This window comes from Sylvia atricapilla, chromosome Z, assembly GCF_009819655.1.
Source record: "Sylvia atricapilla isolate bSylAtr1 chromosome Z, bSylAtr1.pri, whole genome shotgun sequence".
Classification (NCBI taxonomy): Eukaryota; Metazoa; Chordata; class Aves; order Passeriformes; family Sylviidae; genus Sylvia; species Sylvia atricapilla.
Window position 1 is genome coordinate 43,564,872 of NC_089174.1, and position 20,894 is coordinate 43,585,765.

At 38.3% G+C, this 20,894-nt stretch overlaps 1 protein-coding gene across 6 annotated transcripts in view; it reads left to right on the forward strand.

Moving 5' to 3' along the window:
- Positions 1–20,894, forward strand: part of GAK (cyclin G associated kinase) — a 66,089-nt gene that overhangs the window by 39,158 nt on the left and 6,037 nt on the right. The window contains exons 18-27 of one of the 6 annotated variants that reach the window (XM_066338780.1): positions 975–1,054; positions 1,414–1,607; positions 3,448–3,603; positions 4,370–4,840; positions 6,828–6,998; positions 13,357–13,491; positions 13,847–13,966; positions 16,510–16,737; positions 18,126–18,274; positions 19,994–20,170. In XM_066338780.1, the coding sequence (XP_066194877.1) occupies positions 975–1,054; positions 1,414–1,607; positions 3,448–3,603; positions 4,370–4,840; positions 6,828–6,998; positions 13,357–13,491; positions 13,847–13,966; positions 16,510–16,737; positions 18,126–18,274; positions 19,994–20,170 (1,881 nt within the window). The remainder of the gene's footprint in view (positions 1–974; positions 1,055–1,413; positions 1,608–3,447; positions 3,604–4,369; positions 4,841–6,827; positions 6,999–13,356; positions 13,492–13,846; positions 13,967–16,509; positions 16,738–18,125; positions 18,275–19,993; positions 20,171–20,894) is intronic. The other 5 variants (XM_066338782.1, XM_066338784.1, XM_066338781.1 and 2 more) reach the window with 5 other exon arrangements.

Below are 20,894 nucleotides of genomic sequence, written 5' to 3' on the forward strand. Positions count from 1 at the left end.
GAGCCTAGCAGTGGGCATCACACTTAGAGATGGGGCTTCACTAGTGCTGAATAGAGGGGAAGGGCCAACCCTCCTTAATCTGTGGCAATGCTTTTTTGTATTACTTGGTTTCTAGCTATGATATTCAGTAAATGCTCATTTACAAGGAATGCTTTCCTAATTCAGTTTTATTATGTCTTATTTTCTGTACTATGACTGTATGACATCTTTGTAAGGACTGGTAAGACTATTTCACAGGTGTTGTGACTAATGCTAGGAAACAAATACAGGCTACATTGGTCAGTGAGCTGTAATTTGGATTTGTGCAAGATCAGAAGCTACTTGAATATTCTATAGTAGCATTTGCTGGACACTTGTATTCCCATCAGGCATAGGAAAGTAGTTTTTCTGTGAACAGTTAAGTGATTAAAAGGAGTCAGTTCAGAAAAGCTTTACATTTCTGTCTGGAATGAATGGATGACTTAAAGTTGTGCAGAAAAAAACTTTTTGCATGCCTTCTGAAGTGTCCTTTTAAATGTGCTACATTTAAACCTGTTTTAAATCTATTCCTTTATATGTGACATACATATATTTCTTGGTCAGCGTATTGCACAATGGATTTTTCTGAGCATATGTTATTGAGAAAAGGAACAAGGGTCATACAATTTTAGCCTCCAGAACAAGACCTGGAAATACTTCAGACTTTGATAGTCTATTTTGAGGTTAGTGATGAGACATACCTGCCTGAAGGTCTTTTGGTTTGTTAGTGCTAGTAATAGATCTATGTTCTTGATAGATTATGTTCTGTCTCAACTGCATTTAAATCTTTCAAGATAAAGTATGCTTGTAGTTAAATGGAAATAGTTGGAATTAAAAGGAAATTTTTGTAGCAAAGCAAATATTTCAAAATATTTTAATACTGATAATACTTTGCACAACACTGTACCTACTGTTAATGTGGATTAATACAATTTTCTGTTTCTTGTTTTCAACAGATGGCTTCAATGAAGATGTTTCAGATTCAGTTCCATACAGGCTTTGTGCCCCGAAATGCCACTACAGTGAAATTTGCCAAGTATGTTGACACCTTTTTGTAAGAAACTGGAAGAAGTTTTCTTAGAAATGGCTTAACCTGCTAAACATGAACATATAGCAGGAAGAGGATGTATAGTCAGTGCAGGAAGTAGATGATTTTGATTCTAATAAAAGTCTTTTGTTTACTCACCTCAAGGAAACAAAATGTTTTGTTCCTGATACCAAAAAACCCCCAAAAGTCCTATGTACAAAAATACCACCTGTTTAAAATGGGAAAAGTAAACAAATACAGCATTTTTAATGTCTTACACTATTTGCTTTGGAACCTTGTTTTGGACTGCAGTAGATCTAATCCAACTAGCCATCAGTATCAAGAAACTTCTTACTGTGTCTTTACAGATATGATCTGGATGCCTGTGACATACAAGAGAAATACCCTGATCTATTTCAAGTCAATCTGGAAGTAGAGGTGGAGCCCAGAGATAGGCCCAGCTGTGAACAGCCACCTTGGGATAATATGAATATAAAGGGACTGAATCCCAAGATCCTCTTCTCCACCCGAGAGGAACAACAAGAGATTTTATCAAAATTTGGTAAGGAGTCCCTTGAAAAGCTATAGAATGTGAAAAAGTTTTTGATGTACTTAGTGTTTGAAGCTTTTGTTTAATTTATTGATGTTCCATAGATTAGAAGTGTAAAAGGGGTTTTGGGTACATATCAGTTAAAAATACACGTTATATGGAGGAACATAGGTTATCCTCCAGTAACGGATTATAATTATACCTGTCTTACTTTCATTGTGCTTACATGTGCTTGCTTTAGAGCTAGGAATAGGCCATTTGCAGGGAGGGACTACTAGCAAATGGAATTGTAACAGGCAGTATTTGTAGGCACAATATCCTGAAAGGGATTTATTTGGCTAAAATGGCACCAGTGTCATTTCACTTAAAATTATGGGAGCATTCCTCACAAATGGTTTTAGGTAAGAATGTTTTTATCAACATTCTTATGCATAGCCATGAAATGTTGTACTTAATTTTTTGAACTTTTCCTGATATGTTCTAACAGACTTTATTTTATTAATTGTATGTATTCAGCGCTTCCTCTGTAGATGCCTGCATTACTTTCAGTTAATGCTGTTCAGTATCTTTCTTCTCCTGGTATCAGTGATTAGCTTTGACATTTTCATTTAGGCTCTTAAGCCTTCTCTGTTTCAAGGATAAAGAAGCATGATGAAGATTACTATGGTGATTTAAGTGATGCATGAGATCTCACCCTATGCTGTTAATGTGGTGCATCTCAAGTTCTTTTCATACAAGGTGCTGCTTGCTTGCTTTTTTTTTTTTTAACCAGAATATGTGTTGTTCGTATTATGATTTAGGCCATTTTCTATTTAACTTAGCTTAATTCTACTGTGAACACAGCTGTGAGCTCTCTAAAGCTAGTGTGTTTAGCTTTACATCATCATTCATGATGAGGCTCTGTAAAAGTTACTCTTATTTTCTTAAGTCACTTCCATTTTCTGATGGATACATGTAACGTAAGGATTTCAAATTACACTGGAAGTATTTCTTAAGATTGATGGGAAGGGAATAGGACAAAAGTAAGTGCTGTGAACTGATTTTAAAAAAAAACTTGGTATTAAAACTCTTTCATTAGTCATGATCTTTTATGTGTGTTTTCTGAGATGGAGTATTTTTTCAGCATCTCTAAGCTACAACTGAGAATGTAGAAGGAGAGTAGAAAAGTGCTCTACCAGTTGTGTATTTAAATTTAGCCAAATAGCCATCCATCCATTTTTTTTCAAATAGTGGGTGAATATTGACTAATTTAGGAAGTCTTCTTCATTTGCCTTGAGGAAACTTTGGGTTTGAGAGGTGATACAGCAGTAGATAACTCTGCAGCTGAATCTTGCATGAGTCACTTAGTACCTGATTTCAGTAAAATAAGAAATGTAAGAAGCAGTTAGTAGCAGCATACAGTGTATTAACCCCTTTGTGGTGTTTTTTAACCACTCCATGTTCTTCATTGGCATTGCATATTCTGCATTTTTCTACAGCTTCATTTGCTTTTTTCTATTTTTCTGTCTCTTAATGCAGATACTGTTCATAGCTCTTGCATGTTTTAGGGGATGTTTGATGCAAATGAGATGTTAATTACATTTTCCTACAAATGTAAATAGAATACTTGAGTGTTACTTTATGATTCTCATTTAATGTCCTAGTTCAAAATAGGGTTTTACCAGTTTTTGCAGTTGAAAAGAAGTTAATACTAATTTTGAAGACAGTGGGGGCAGGAATTTGCATTTGCAGAGTGATAAATTAGAGATAATTGTCTTCCTACAGCAGTCAGCCTGAAAGACAAATATCATCTGCCATGTGGAGGATTGAGAAGCTTCTCTCTAAGGGCTCTGGCTTAAATTCTGTTTTATAGGGAAACCAGAATTGCCTAGACAGCCAGGTTCAACTGCACAATACGAAGCAGAGACATCCCATTTGGAGCAGTCTTCAGAAAGTGCACCTGACACAGAATCTCCACACAGCAGTAGTACTGATGCAAACAACTTCTTTCATTCTCTGGACTGGAAAGGTACGGATTTTCCTCTGAAGTCACTGTGTAGTTTATGTTTGTCTTGTATGCCTTCCAGTGAATGCTTAAGCCTTCTTAAGCAGCAAAAATCTCTAACTCACTAACCATGACGAAAAGCTATTTAAAGAGTGAGCTCTGCAGAATAACAAGTGGTTATTCTGCTTCATTTGGATAAACACCAAGTAAGGGCGTTTGGTGTTCAGTATAACTTAAATGCTGAGCTAAATTTTTCTTTTTCTGTAAAAATCTTAACCTGAAAGGTCTCCGTGGAAGCTTTTCACTCCCACAGCCCCTCTTTGGCTGAGGAACAGAGGAAACAAAGTAGACTAGCCAGTGGGGTCCAGATCAGTAATTAGGACTAATAAAATGTAATAGCGTATGTGTAACTCCCTTTCCTGGGTGCTGCTTTGTTGGTGAAAATGTCAGCAGCTGCTTATGCTTTTCTTGAACGTGGCAGTTACTGAGAAATCTTGTAAGCTCTAAGAGACAGTGATTTGAGGTGAATGTCCAAGTCAGTCTCATTTTCTAAAAATTCGTAATGCCTCCCTTTGTGGAGTGGCAAATATGGTAGTCAGCTGCTGCTTTTTCTGCCCTGTACAGAGAGGTGGCCGGCAACATATAGTTCCACTTTCATCAATTCTTATATGAGATTTAGTTAGTTAGGAATTAATTTCTTAGGATGTCACCATGAAAGTTTGTCTTACCCTAGTCCTAAGGATAATGCTGGTTGTTTAAAGCTGTTATTATTTTTTTTCCCCTATTCAAGAAGGAAAAACTCCAGAAAGTGGAATAGAGGACAGTTCACCTAAAAATGATCGTCTTCAGCTGTCTAATGACAGGGAAGAGAGTGATCCTTCAGATGAGGAGTTCTCAACATTTCCAGATGAAGGAAGTGCCGGAATTGTTAATGAAAAAGACTCTACTCCAGAAGGAGAGTTACTTTTTGAAGCCAGTTTTGAAGCTCCATCTGCACCTTTACAAAAATCTCTCCCTGAAGAGAATGTAGACTTGCTGGGACTAGACTCTGATATTTCAGCAGAACAGAAACAACCTATCTCAGAAATAAATTCTTCATCAAGTAATGCAGACTTGTTGAACAATCTGTTTGTGAGTAGTGTGTCACAGGTTTCAAATGAGTCCACTGCAGATCTTCTTGGACAAGGAACAGATTTCTTTTTCAGTAGTCAGTGTCCAGCTGCTACTCCGGGTTCGTCTTCAGCAGCAGCCATGCCTTCAGGTATGTGAATTTAATATCAGTACTTGTCACACGTGCAACACAATGAAAACTGCTGCTTGCATTGTGCTTAGAAAGTAAGAACTGTGCTTCAACAGTATGGAGAAAGCATGTCAGTCTGTAGGAAGGCTATGAATAAAATAGGTGTCACTTCAGCGTGAAAGAGAGAAATTCCTGTACATTATCCAGGTATTCTGTTATGTTGCCAGTATCTTATTAACTTTAAACTCTTGTAAATGGAAAAGTATCAAATTTGGAATTTAAAGGGACTTTAGTATCTTAAAGAATTCTTAGCTTTCCCATAGGAATGTTACATGCTAGATCCTTTTCTAAATCCATAACTTTTCTTGTTAGGGTGTAGAATTGTCATAACTTGAACTTTACATAAAGTAATGGCACTAGATGTACAAAGCTGTGCGGCTTAGGTCAAAGGTCTGCATGGGATTTTTAAGTGTTAATCACAAAAGAGTGCTGAGCAACTGGAAATCCTGTAGATTATTGCTTAAACCAGTATGATGACAATACTGCTAAAAGACGTTTTCTTGCTGGTTTTACTGATGTTGTTGGCAGGTCAGTATCCTTAAGGAGAATGCTGGGTAGTGCTGTCTATTTGCTATTCAGACAAGGTGTCTTAGTTCAGAGATTCTGTTCCTCTTACCAGTGGATACTCATCTCTTCATCACTTTCTGGGAGTAACAATTCTCTGCCTAAAGTTAATGGGAAGATTTCTGGGAATATTAGTCTCATAAACTGGGAAACCATTACAAGGTTTTGTTGTTTGCACAAAGATAATTCATAGGTACTAAAAGTTTTCATCTGCAGACAGCTAGAAGTATTTTTTTACAGAGCATTTAGATGATTTTAGATACTTTCTTATTTTGAGGCAATTCACTATTGAACTTTGTTACTGTGGTCAGGTAAGAATAATTTTAATTTACCATTTTTACTTAATTTACCATGTTTACATCTGTAAAAGAAACCTTTATTACATTTTCTTTCTTCAACCATGTCTACTGCATGAAACACCTGAGCAGTAGTCATGTATATATCTCATTCTTGTAGTCATTCTCATTCAGTGTATTTCACTGAATTGTATTGAGAGATAATTGCAGAATTGAGAATATTTGGCCACTGTTATATTTTGGGTTGCCTGACAAACTTATACACGAGGTTTTGTTTATGTGTGATGCTGTAGTAAATTTGCTTGCAATGTTTTTGAGACTGGTACAGTGTGTGTTCATTACCTGAGGATATGTTGAGGTATTATAGCAGGATTATTCCTTCTCTTCAGCTTCTGAGTAAATCTGGCAGGACTCCCTGGGCTCTTGAGGGGTTTTGACCCTAGAGGGCAGCAGAAACAGGAAGATCTAAAGCTGTGATTCCAGCTGACTGTCACATGTTACTCCATGCTGACTATAAATACTCTTCCAGTTAATTTTTTCTTCACTGGGATCACTAGAGACGTGCTGAAGTCCTGCTTCTGTTGATTTTTCATTCTTGGGTTGACGTGCTTTCTGCCCCAGAAGCGCCAATGCCTTCAAGTCTGAATGGTAGTACAAACGTTTTACTTCATATTCTTTTTAATGGTATAATAATCAATTTTCTTCAAGTCTGTTGTGGATTTTGCATTATGGAGTATTTAGCAAATGTAATTCTTCTGTGTGTCAGATGGTCACTCAAACTTAAGATGTGTTTTAAATGGATGAAATTAACAGTGTTTTTAATTGTATGCAGTCTTGCTGCTTTTGTTAGAGGACATAGCTGTTCATGTAATGTATGGCTGAGATGCTTTTTGTACCATGTGAAAGTTCATTTGACTAGAAGAAGGAATAGGTGGGGACTCTTTGCCACACAAAATTCACAAAAGGCTGCTGCATTTACTAGAATGAACTTTGCTTTTTTTCTGTGCCCCCAGAGGAGAAAGGCTTTTTCAACTTCATTTATTCTACAATTTGTCATGAGATAATTTTGTTTTCTGCTTCTTTTTTAGCTGATCCATTTGACCCATTCACAATGTCAGCAAGTTCAGAGAATCAAGCCCTTTCTGGTCCAGACCTCTTTGGGGACTTCTTTAATCCAACATCAACATCTATGCCTGATACAGTTCCTTCTACACAAAGTTCACTTCCACCCTCTTCCAGCTCAGATTTCTTAAATTTAGGTAAGTGTGCTCCTGATGTTCTGTTTCTCAACAGTTTCTTCTCTGTGCATTTGTCTTTGAGCTTAGTGGATTAGTGTCTTAATAGATCCACTTGTTGTGATTGCTGTTTTAATTAGCTTTGTACTCTGGAAGTACAGATGCAAATGCATCAAGAAACAAATATTTTCTGTATAATGTCATGCTATTATTTATGATGTGACAGGATTTCTAGTATTGTTAACCATATGTTAGGAGTTGGAGTTTCCTCTCAGTGATCTAATAACGGAGGTACCCAAACATCTGGAAACTTACATTATAGCTGATAGTATGCTATGTTGACTGTATTCAGATTTTAAAGATTTTCTGGAAACCTTGGAAGAGAAATGAGCAAGTCAAGTTATAATATAGCCAGTTCTTAAAGTGCAGGCTGAGGCTAGCTTGCACCTTCCTGACCTGAATGTGTTCTGGTAATATACTTACAAAGTACATTATGTAATACTATAATCTTACTTGTTTCATTTCTCTGATATATTCTTGGCGAAGCATTTTCCTCATGCATTTATTTTAAAATCTATTAATCTTTAAGCAAAAATCTTTGTGATATGTTCAGTATTCCCATCATTCTTTAAGGAGAAACATATTTGTGAAAATGGTGGAGTGATAGAGCTACTGATGTTGAAGCTTTTTAAGAACTGACTTTCAAAGTGTGGATTCTTTCCGTAGAACCCACTCTCACATACTGGTTGTGATCAGTCTGTAAGGGCTGTTTGCTACTCTCTCATTCCTCTCTTTCTGTATAGGCACTTCCCACAGGATACAGTCTTCTAAGAATATAGGTCTGTGTAGGGTACAGTCCTTTGGGAAGAGATTGCTAAAGGGATGTGCTTCTCCCAGGCACTGCAGGTTCTGCCAGTAATCTACTGCTGTGTGGGCTGCTCTCCATGGCCTGTGGCTTCACTGAGGACATGTCTGCCTGTGTAGGGTCCTCCAAAGGCTGCAGTGGGAGTATTTGCTGTGATCTTTCACCCCTTGTTGCAATCTCTGCTGTGGCATCTGGAGCAGATGCCATTCCATCTCCACCAACCTGAATGTCTGCAGGGCTGTTTTTATCGCATTTGTCCCTTCTCTTAGAACTGCTGTGCAGCTAGTTTGGGAGGCTCAGCTGTGGCTTGTGATGCGTCTGTTGGAGCTGGCTGTGTCCAACAGAGAAGCCAAGTCACTTCTCACGCAGACACTTACTTACAGTGTGCAGGTAGCCAGGAATGGTGGTATCATGCACCTTTTCCTCAATCCAGGGTGATTTCTTCCCAGAGCTTATTGCATGCAGCTCTGACTTGCCTCTCTTTGTTTAACAGTTGATCTGTTTGGCCCTGTGTCTGAGTGATGCCGTCTGAGCTACAGATAAACTGGAAGGAAAAAAATGCATTATTTGTCTGACTGAGAGAAGGGTTTCCTCTTTTAAATAAAAGGCTACCCAGCTGATTGCCCTCTCTATCATTATTAATCATTATATTCCAGTTGTGGTTGATTCTGCTGAGAGGATTCTACTTGCTGCCTCCTTTGCTATGTTTTTGTTCCATCTTGTAGTTTTATGTCAGTACTGCTGTTCCTGTGTGAGGTTACCAAACATGAATTTTTCATTCAATAGAAGATTTGATCAACAGGGATCTGTGGAGCTTATCTCCACCTGGCATGGGGCAACCTGGATGCAGATAGACTGGGAAATGAGATGCTGGGGAGCACCATGGAAAGGGACCTGGTTCATGGCAAGCTGAACAAGTCAGCAGTGCCCTGGCAGCCAGGAGGACCAGAGTTGTCCTGAGGTGCATCATGCACAACATTTCCAGCTTGGCAAGGGAGGGGATTGTCCCACTCTGCTCTGCACTGGGGTGGCCTCACCTCCAGTGCTGGGGGCAGGTTTGGGTGCCATAATATAAAAATAGACACTGAGCCAATAGAGAGTATGAGTGGCTGTGAGTATGGTGAAGGGCCTTAAGGGGAGGCTGTATGAGGAGCAGCTGAGGTCCCTTGGTCTGTTCAGCCTGGAGAAGAGGAGACTGAGGGGAGACTCCATTGCAGCTGACAATTTCCTTGTGAGGGGAAGAAGAGGGGCCTACACTGATCTGTTCTCTGTGGTGATCAGTGATAGGACCCAAGCGAATGGGCTGTAGTTGTGTTAGGGGAGGTCTAGCCTGGGTGTCAGGAAAAGATTTTTCTCCCAGAGGCTGTCTGGGCACTGGAACAGTGGGAAGTGGTCACTTCACCAACCTGACAAGAGTTCCAGGAAGTATTTGCGAAACATTCTCAGGCACGTGATATGATTCTTGGTGCTGTCCTGTGCAAAGCCAGGAGTTGGACTCTGTGATCCTTTTGGTTCCCTTTTAACTCAGGACATTTTATTATCTCAACCGAAATCTAACTCACTTGAGAAGCAGGACTTTTGGAGATCCTCTAGCTGATGTGCTCAAAGCAGCGTCAAGTAGAGTGGGCTCTTCAGGACTCCATCCTTTCTGGTTTTCAGTATTTCCAGTGCTATAGATTATACAGCTGGGCAACCTATGCCACTATTAATGTTCCCAGCTCTTTTCTCCAAGTTTATGGTACCAGAACCCTCATATCAGAGAGGAGACAGGAAATCCTTTTATCTATTAAAGTGAGAAAAAGAAAATATCGATTTCTGTTCACTAAATGTTTATCTGCAGTCTTAAGGATACCACCATGAATATTCAGCTGTTAATAACATTTGATCAAGTACAGAAAAAAAAGGAGTATTTATCCATCTGACTTAATTGCCTATTGTTTTATGCTTCTGATTTTACTTGATAGCTTGCACTCTGATAAGTGTATTAGGATACCTGCTATTTTAATGTAATTTCTGGAGCTTTCTGTCAACATAGGAAAAGATACTTAAAACATAACCATTTTATCTTCAGCCTAATGTTTTACATTGATTTCCCAATATTTCTCTATTGCTATGCAGTCTTTAAAAACCATATGGAAGTGGGGTAACATTTCATACACCTTTACCTTTATCTTTCAAATGAGAACTTATATGTGTGTTTAGCTGAAATGATGTGTGTATTTGAGCCTTTAGCATTCTATCCTGTTCCAGGTATCAATTTTATCAAGTAAGTTACAGGTATTAATAATTATGTTGCTCTTAATCTGAATTTTTGAGTCCTGAAAGGACAGAATCACTAGTAACTGGAGAAGAAAGGACAAATAAGAGCATGTTCTCAAATGACATATTCATATTCATTGAGAAGAGCAGTGTTAAGCAAGCAGAAGACAGTGTAAACATGAGGTCATTAAAGGGAGAAAAAAATTTAAACTAAAAATGAATTAATAGTAATGGTAGTGACCTGAGCTGTAGTAATGAAATTTGATGACTCTACTGTTGGAGCAGCTGTAAGTGTCTAAAATCAAATTTTATTGATGGATAAGCTTTGTTTGTTAGTAAATGATTGCTAAACTGCTGTAGATAATAAGAGAAGATATTTCAATGAACACAAGTTCAAGATAGAGAATTTTAACCTTCTATTTTGCAGATGGTGGCTTAAAATTTAAAATCATAGGAGTTTCAAAGTGAAAGAGAGTTCTTCTACAATATATAGTCTCTTAAGACATTCTGTCCTGTAATAGGAAAATGTGCTGTTGCTGCTAAACAACTGTGTATTGACAAGATAGTTTAATTTTCTTCTAGATTTTTAAAGCAGCAGATCATGTTTAATGTAGATTGAGTTGAGAGTATATTTCTCTCAAAGACAGCAGGAGATTTGGAAGGTGATCAAAAGAAACCTGAGTGATCAGTATAGTTTTCTCCTGAGGAGAAGTTAATTTCTGTGAACTTGAGTTCTCAGACAGGCTTTAGACAAGGTTAAAAAAAACCTTGCATCGTACTAAACCAGCCTCTTGGTTCACAGAAAATCCTGTAGTCTGTGATTAAAGGATTTCCTGTAGACATGACAAGTTAAATAAAGAAAACCTTATGTGAAGTTCTGTGTAAGGTCTCTTATTTTGGGAAGCTGGAAAGGGTGATCTGATTACCACCAACTTATTCTTGCATCTTAGCTTGGTTTGAGCAGTGTTAGTAAAAAACACAGTTCTCTGCCCTGACCACCAGTGGTTCATTGCTATATGGCTAAGGATTATCAATGTGCATATTAAAAAACTTGAGACAATCAGGTTTGGAGCTGCATGCTCATGATCTTAATTGCTTTCATTTTTGGTATATCAAGCTATAGTTCATGTTTTACCATTTCTTTAGATACTCTGCTCCTTTGTCTTAATGTGTCTATATGAACTCCAATGTGTGTTACAAAAACAGGGATTCAGTATGGTTTCATCATGCCTCTTCAGAATACGTAGAAGTCAAAAAGTCAAAGTATCATGTTGATAACACTTTTTCTTGATGTTAAGATCTGACATACTGCCCACATTGTAGAACTAAAAAGAAGATGGCATAAGTTTCAGAAGGAATGGGATATCTCTTCAGTGTATTGTATGTTGCATTGTTTCAGATTTTTCTGATAAGTGTAGTGGTTGTATATGAGCTGTCACTATTAATAGGGAATTTACTGCTATATGTAGCAGTAGGCTACTTCCTTCTTAGTTCATGGTGGGGGAGGCGATGAACTTGGCTGCTCTGCTCCTAAGCCAATTGTTATAAAACAGGCATAGTATGTTTTCAATCCTTCAAATGCATTCACCTGTAATTTAATTTAGTCTTATTTCTCTCAACTTGTTTTCATAATAGTTAATTTTATATGATAATTAATTGTTAATTTTTTATGCTCCTGTAAAATGAATTTTCATAGCAGAGATTGTAGAACAAAATTATTTCTAACCTAAAAATCAACATTAGTATTCATTCAACGCCCGCTTAACTTTTTGGAGTGGAATATGATACAGCAAAGTTTTAAGCTGATGAATAGGTGCTGGTTTATAGCCAGTGACACTGCTGTTTAGTAGATAGCTGGGGTCCTGAGTATTGAGATAAATATGTGCTGTTTCTCCCATGGTTTCAGAGACAGGGAGATGAAGCTTGAGTATGGAAAAAGGGCTGGTAATGGTGGCTACTTCTTGCATTTTATTCTGATGTTTTCCCTCACATGCAGCAGAGAATACTGCTGAAATAAATGCTTTCAGCAGATACATGTTGGATGGTATTTGATGTGCTCACTTTTCAGCTGTAAGATCTAATTATAAATGGTATTAGTAGATTGAGGTACTATCAGGGTATTTAATTTGCTTCTAATTATTTCTTTAATTAAGACAATTTGATATTAATATTTAGAATGCAAAGCTGAGAAGCTGAGACAAGTGAAAGGCTGTGATACAGTAGTTGAGACTTTCAAAATGTGACTGCTTTTGTAAGGATAGCTGGGTTAACTTTCTAAACCCTATGTCTATGAAATGTCTTAGAGCACCGCTAAATGTATTTGCTTTAGTGAAATATGCCCTCTCCCTGTAGTACTGACAGTTGTTACAGCATTAAAGTAGGGGTTACATTCAAAAGCTGTCTTGCTTCACTGTGAGTCTCCATAAGCTGTAGTCAAGGTGAATGCCCAGAGCTGGGATGCAGTATTGAGTGTTCCATGCGTAGCATATCTCGTTCTGAGGATGGCTTACCTCACAGTTTGTGTGATGATTAAGTGGGGAAACATTTGGAAGTATCAGGGATGGCAGTTTACACCATTACATGGGATATGACATTTTTCATGAGCTAGTGGCAGCACCCCTGCCTGTTTTTAAATATGACTTTTTCATTTAGACATCATGGTGTATAGAAAAGTGGTTTTTACTCATGGAGCTAGAGATTCTTAACCTTTTCCCAGGGAAAAAAAAAATCACTCTTCCTGTATCCTGCTTTTCAATTATGTGCATTTGAGTCACACCTCAAAGAGTATTAGTTGGCCAAGAGGCCCCTTTGTCACAAGAGGCCTGGGTTAAACAAACCTGCAGTTTGAAGTGACCTGGCTTCACCTGTGTAGCACCCAGACTGCTGAGTGATAAAGAGCACCATTCTTGTAGCACTGCTGCTTTCTGCTTACTGCCTGTGTTGTCAGGAACAGCAGCATGCCCTAGATCTGTACCTGAGCTTAGTTTGGTCAGGAGATCTAAGCTGTTAAATTCATAGTGTTGCCTGTGCATGAAAATACCTTATCTACGGAGCAGGGGGGATGTTTTAAAATAGACATGAAGGAATTCCAGTGTACAATCCTTCTGAGTCTTGTTTAAGACTGCACTACTCTTACCAAGAAATTTAAGCAAGCTCTGTAGCTGGCAATGTGATACACATTCTGTTGGTGTTGGTAAATATATATATTATTATTATGGCTTTCTTAAACATGAAAACATTTCTTTTTTTCTTCTGTAGGCAACTTGACACCAGAGCCACCTAAAATATCATCATCTACAAGCCACCCAGATCTCTTAAGTGGATGGGATTCTTGGGCAGATTCCTCAACAACCAGCAATGTAGCATCACCACAGCTGAAGCCTGTTTGTGAAGGTATGACGAAATTAGATTTTTCCATTAGAGAAATACTCCAGGCTGGAGTTTTACTACGTACAATATACTACTTCAGTTTAATCTCCTGAAACTGCTCAGCATGTCCTCATGGATTTTTGCTTTGCTGCTTAAATACTCCTTTGGTAAGGCACTTGTGTAGTTTTTCACATTTAGTTTAAAACACAGGAATTAAATTGTTTCAGTTCTTTATAGTAATGGTGATTCTTGTCATGAGAACATATGTTGTGAAGTAGAATGCTGGGGAGGTTTGCATAAGTTGTTGTGTAGATACTACTTTTATTCTCTCTCAATTTCCAAACAGACTATGTACATGATGTGTCTTCTTATTAAACAGGCCAAGCTTTTACCACTGGAAGCCAGTCCAGTGTGTCCTCAGGTTTGTCTTTCACCCAGGCAAAAACTCAGAACTTTGATCCTTTTGCTGACCTTGCTAATCTGGGATCTGGTCTTCCAGGTAAGATTTTACTTTTGATAGACTGTATTTTGATTTGTTTGATTTGCTTCATGTACCAAAAAATTTTACTGACAGCCTGTAAAGGAAAGTGTTTCCTTTTAATTGTTAATGACCAGCTTGAGGTATTTGCTGAGAGCTGCTGAGTAACAAGAAAATATTGAATTTTCCAGATATTTTTTGAAACATCCAGAATAATATTTCAGAAGATAACTAGAGCTGTGATAAAAGAACAGTAAAAATAATGCTTCAGAATCTAGTTAAGATGGTAAGAGATACCAGGAGTTGCTGATTCAGTAACACTCAGCATGATGTTTCTTACCTAGCATTAATACTTTTCTCGAAGGATTTAAAATGAAAGCAGCATTAAAGTAGTTAAATTTTTTATTTCCAAAGTGACAGTTAACTCAGTACTTTCCTCTGAATTCAGTAGAATTTCATAGCTCTGCTACTCACATCTACCATGTTTGTAAAATAAGCACAAATCAAGTCCATACATTGCACACTAGTACCAAAAGTATCATGAACATCTGTCAGTTTGCAGTAGAGGGAACAAGGAGTTCTGGAAGATAAGACATTGCCGAGCAGCTCTTTTTCCAGGGTGTTTTATTGGCCTGAAATTCAGGAGTTAGCCCTGTAGCATTCACAAAAGAGCTGAGGTCCTTGCATTTCAGAGCCCACACTGCCCTAACAAATGTGACCAGCTGCTCAGGTTACAAGGAATGATTCAGAACAGCAACAATTATTGCTGAATTGCACAAACCTGCTTTTCCCTTAGTTTGGGAAGGGAGGTTTTACTGTGTGTTGAATTGAGTACCAGTGGAATTCTTGTAGAAACACCAGGTAGCATGCAGTGTTTGACTTCTTGATGTTGCTTGCGCATAAGCATGCAAAATTCTGGTGTTGGAGCAGTACTAATGAGGCTGCTTTGCAATAAAAATTTTTCAAAAATTTTCTGGATTGATAATTCAGGTTAATACAGGTTGTTAAATCTACAGATAATGTTATACTAAAAGCAGTCAATTTATCTTTGACTTGAAGATGCAGGTATAGCACACTGCATCCGATGAAAGAAATAGAACTAATTTTATCAGGACTTAGGTCAATTCATTACTCTCTTAGTTAGCTTTCAGTTAGGAAAAATGACTGCATTAAGAAGTGGCCAGATGTCACTGTCGCGGTTAACGTTCTTAGGCTTGAAATCAATTTTCAAGGCATCACAGGAACTGGAATTCAGTTTTGGAATACAACTGGAATACCACACTGTTGAATTTTTCATAGGAGTTTTTTTGCTTCCACATACAAGATGTTGTTCTAGAAGAAAAATTGAGAGTGAGAACTGTTTAAGTATGAATGCTGTTTAAACTTAAAAGGAGTAGTAGTAGCTAAAAGTAGTTAATACTGTTATATTAGGGGATTGGTAAGATACCAATAGTGTTCTCTGCTGGTTGGTGTTATCACACTTTCTTTACTAATGATGTTGTCAGAAATTAGGAATGTGGTGTTGAAAAGTTTCTGTGAACAGTGAGGCATTAACCTGTCTTACAGGAAGAATTTGTTGGCCTTAAAAACTGCAATAATGAATTTCAAAGCAATAATGCTTTGAAAGAATGGGTGAAAGAGAGAATTTTTCAGTATGCAGGATTATTTGCTCTGACTAGTAACAATTTTTTTTCTGTAAATTTCACAAGTTGTCAATGACTGAAAACTGAGTTGACTGCAGTTGAGTAATTTCATGAAAAATAGTGCATTCCTAGATTTTACTAGGTGCTGTACTGCAATACTGGGTTTTATCAGTGGTATTTCAAAATATAGTATAGTATCTTGTATATGGCCCTGGGGTGACATCCTCTTGTGCAAGTTTGAAGTATGAGCAGCCACTACAAAAGGGAGGCATCAGGAGAGCTGAAGTCTGAGGAGCCATTTTTGAAAGAGCAAATCAAGATTACATTGCTGTGTATATCCAGACAAGCTTGGCCTATGCCACAGTGAGGTGATTACAGTATCTCCTGCAGCCTGCAGTGCTTTCCTTACTCACATGCAGTATATTGCCTGTGAATGCTGCTGTAGAATAATCTTCTCATCTTCCTTAAAGAGTAGTGCAAAGAATCACTAGAGACTTTGCAAGCATTTATTTGAAAATATTCTCAGTCTGTTACCACCTTTTATAATTAGTTTTTCTATTATGCACTGCATATTAGCAGAAATATAATGAAGTGGGAGGCAGAACTACTGTCACAGCCAAATTATCTCCTGGCCTGACACATGCCTGATCCTTCAGATAAGGGTGCGTGTTTTTGCTAAAACTGACAGTTGAGACCTTGAGTTGTAAGAGAAGACTTTGAGTAAAGCTCAAGCTCCTGCCTTCCAAATTACTTGTTAATGAGACTCTTAACTTCATTTAACCTACACTTTCCTGTTACATTTTCTCTTCAGTGGTAGTATCACTGTGAGCTATGTGGTTATATGTCAAGACCAAACTGTCTTACTTGTGTTAAATAGGTGATAGCATTGAACTGAACAACTAATTTTGTATTTATTGTTAGGTTTGTCCACTGCTGGCCTCTTAGGTAGTGGATTTAGTCAGAAGACTGCTCCATCTCAGAAGCTGGGAAGTCAGTGGCAGAAATCCCCTAGACCACCAAGTACTTCATGGCACTCTCAAACTAAGTCCAGCACAGCAGCTAAGCCCAACTACACAGTAAACATGAGTGTTATTGGAGGACGAGAAGAAAGAGGAGTAAGAGCCCCAAGCTTCGGTGAGTTTTCTGAATGTGTGTTACTTATGTCTCGTGTGAAGTCAGTTGGGTGTTCTGTTACCTGCAGAAGCTTTTCTGCCTTTGTTTTTATTTACATTTCGGTTGTGTCTAGTAGACAACAGAAAAACACTTAGCAGATCCTGTATCCTGCCTTTCCAAAGTTATCCCAGTACAGAACAGACAAGCTGACGATGGCACAAGTATATGCAAGTTTGGGCATAAAGTCTCAAGGCTATAATTATTCACCCACGTGGGTACTGGTTTTGTGTCAGTGAGTTTAGAATGGTAAATTTGATCCATTAGGGGAGAGATGGTCGATAATGTTGCTTCATGTTAGTCTGTTTGTGATACAAAGGTAAAGTGTGTTTTTCATAGCTGAAGAAGAGTAGCTTGTCTTGGGAAAGACTACTGAGGTTCAAATTCCTGAAAATTCTTATATCTGAAAGACACATGGGGACAGGACCAGACAGAATCATACAGTCCTTTAACATGGTACAACTGAGTAGACAAACCTGGAGTTATAGGAACAGGCTTGGCTTCCTCTGTATGAACTTTCTTGGAATATTTTATTTCCTGGTGTGTTGGTATTAGGATTGTGCCTCCATTAAACTGGCATATAAGTGAAAAACAGCAGGTACTTTTTTAAGTTGGAATTATTCTGTTGGCCCATATCTGGAAACAGGTGATGGGATGGAGACGCAGTAGGCCTAGACTGCAGCATGGGAAAGTCTCTGAGAACAAGGGAAAAAAATCAATTGACATGATGAAATGGTGAAACAAGTTGTTGTAATTCCCTTCCTGTAAAAACCAAGGGACCTCACCTGGACAAGGACCTAACAAATGTACCTGGTTGTCTCTGATTTGGGTGGGGATTGTACTAGACAACAGCCAGAGGCTTCTTCAGAATTCAGTTATTCTACACTTCTCTGAAATTTGTTGGCTCTGTAATAAATATTCATCTTGGTATTTTATCCCTTCATTATTCTGGGTAAGTTTCAACATGCTTAGATGTAGACTGTTTCAACAATAGTATTGAGTATATGAATACTTGAAAAACGGCTGCATGGCGCTTGGAACTAACTCACACTGGAAAAATGGAGCTGTTTCCAAAATGGATAGATGTGTGCTCCCTCAAATCTACTCCATTTTTTAAAAAACAAGTACATCCAAGTACTTAGTCAGAGGTTAGGATGTGAGCTTGTTTGCTCTGTTCGACTGAAAGTTTGTTAGTCATCCCTTTTATTTCTGTCCCTCTTAGTTCTGTGGCTTTTGGCATCACTGAAGGATATTTGTCATGGTATATGGCATGATAAATGCCATCCAGGTGTATCTATGGGCAATATATTTCCCCTGTTAATGTATTCTCCTGTGAAACTTTACAGTTGTTGTTTTTCTTTTTATAGGTCAGAAGCCAAAGGTTTCAGAAAATGACTTTGAGGATCTCTTATCTAATCAAGGATTTTCAGCGAAATCTGATAAAAAGGGACCAAAGACAATTGCTGAGATGAGAAAACAGGAGATGTCTAAAGATATGGACCCCTTGAAACTCAAGGTTTGTTTAACAGTGATTTTGATATAAGTGAAAATCTGATCTTATGCTTAGAGCTGCTGATAAGAGAGGAGAAGGATACAATGACTGACTGAGGAATTAAAGGGTCATTGTGGAGGTGGGCGGAGCCCTGGCTGCCCTGCCTTGGAGAGAGTTTAGCTGAGGAGTCAAGGAAGAATTTTGCAACTTCACTCTGAGCTATTAGGACAAAAAGACAAACCTCTTAGCTACGGCAACCCGTCTGAAGACCCACAAGCCCTCTCGGGATTTTATGTAGATTTGTTACAATTGATTGGATCTGTACCCTTTTCCTCCCACCCTGGTGTCCCATAAAAACCCCTGGGTTTCCTCTGGTCAGGAGAGGTTCTTTGTTCCTGGACCCCTTTCGCTGGTACCATTCTGATAAAGTACCTCCTGTGAAAATTCCATACGAGACCTCTCTCTCTCTCACTACGGCCGACTAAAAGAGGGACAAACTCACAAGGGCATAAGCTAAGAGCACCGAGCTGAAATCACTGAAAGCTGAAATCACTGAGCTGAAAAATCACTGCTCTGCCCGATGCTGAGAAGCCCCTCTACCCAGCTGAGGAGCGCCCTGACCGCCCAAGGAGCTGTTTCTAGTGAGACATCCTTTGGGGTGGCTGTGGCTCTCTGGGTCCCAAGCGGCCGACCCCATCCACCAGCTGGCATAGGTCATGGTTTAGAAAAGATGGATTTAACTGGTAATACAAAAATACACTTTAAAAATAAAGCATGTGAGAATTGCTGTCTTCGGGGTGACCGCGTACTTTCATTTCTTCGTTAATGAGTGGTGCTGCTGTCTTAAGAAATTACTAGAATGTGCAGTTCTGGAGACAGGCTTTAACTAGTTTTGGAAGTGTTCCTTTGCTGTTCAGATTTTTTTGACCCATTAGTCATTGATAACTTCACATGTTATTCCACTTCCAGTTTTCAGTCTTTATGGTACTTTAGAAAAGTTAGTGAACAAACTATAAAAGGATGCTGAAACTTGTTTTCACAATATCCTTCGTGAAGAGAGAGTGCATAGCTTCCAGAGATACCTTTTAATAAAAATCACCACAAAGGGAAATAACTACAGATACTTTGTTACCATTCTCGCTGGTGATAGTAAGTGTTCAATGAAAACACTGTATTCCTGTATTATGGCTTGAATATTGCTTCAAGTCTGAAAAATTACTCTAACAGACTTTGGGGATATCTCAGAGAACACTTTAGTCTGTGCACATCTGCAGGTTGCTTAAGTAAACATGAATTATTAATAGACACCATCTTTTTACAAGGCTTGTACCATAGAAGTTTTAAAATATATTTACTCTTTTGCCCAAATCAAGTAATAATTTATGTGTGTGCCCTGACAGGGATGAGATTAATGTAATAACTTATTGTAGCAAATGTCTTTAATTACTCTTGTCATTTGTCTTATGATTAATTTTTGCAGAGGTTTGTGACATGTAACTATCTCAGTAATTTCTCTTGCAATGACTGAATTTCTGCAATAAACTAGTAACAATGAGCTATTCCCTAGTGGTACATACAAAATATCACTTGGGTGGCTAGGACAATTGAATTTGGAGAGTGAGTGCAGTAGGACAACTACTTGAATCACGATAATACAGTCTTTCAGAGAGTGAAGACTATGTCTGTAGAGCCTGAGAATGCTAACAGTGCTGCATTCACTTGTATATATTTTGATTTTCCTAGATTCTTGAATGGATTGAAGGAAAGGAGAGAAATATCAGAGCATTAATATCCACTCTTCATACAGTGCTTTGGGAAGGGGAAAATAAGTGGAAACCAGTCAGCATGGCAGATCTAGTAACTCCTGAACAAGTAAAGAAGTATTACAGGAGAGCAGTGCTTGTGGTTCATCCTGATAAGGTGAGTGTGTTCCTCTAATCTTCTTTATTATAGGAGGAAAACAAACTGCTTTAACCACACCGTACTGGTTACTGGAAAATGCCTTGCTTCTCAATCAACACCGTAGATGTTCTTCACTCTGCTTCCATTGTCTTCTGAATGTGGTGTCCTACTGCATTCAGGTAGTACAGGATAATTCTTGTCATCGTGACTCAGCACAGAATTCAACAGAGAAGTGTTAACAAATGAAGGATCCCATGAGGGTTGTACTGAGCACTAAAGTCAATCATGCTGGGTTCTGACTGACAGATAGCAGATTTAATGCTGATTAGTAGAATCTTTTATGTGAGCTGGTACTTCAGATCTTTTAGAACTAGTATGGAGACTCAGAGGCTGCCACAGCAAAACTGGTGGGAAAAAAACTGCTGTACGTCATTTACAGGTGTCTTTTAAAAAATATTTAATGCATCCCAATGTGTCAAGGTAGCTTCCTGTTCTGAGCCCTTGCACTGGGTATACCTAGTTTGAATTTTCAGGTTTGTATTCATGGGTGGTTTAGTGTGGAGTAGTCTAAATTCTATGTTTTCTTGTGTCCATAACAAACATGGTATTTTTTGTTTTTTTTAGTTCCTCGTCCTTCAGTGTTCTTGGGTATGTGACTTCTTCCACCTTTGTGGTGGTTTTTTAGGTGTTTTCAGTAAGCCCCTTAATGCATCAGTGTCAGAACACAGCTCTATTTAGGGTA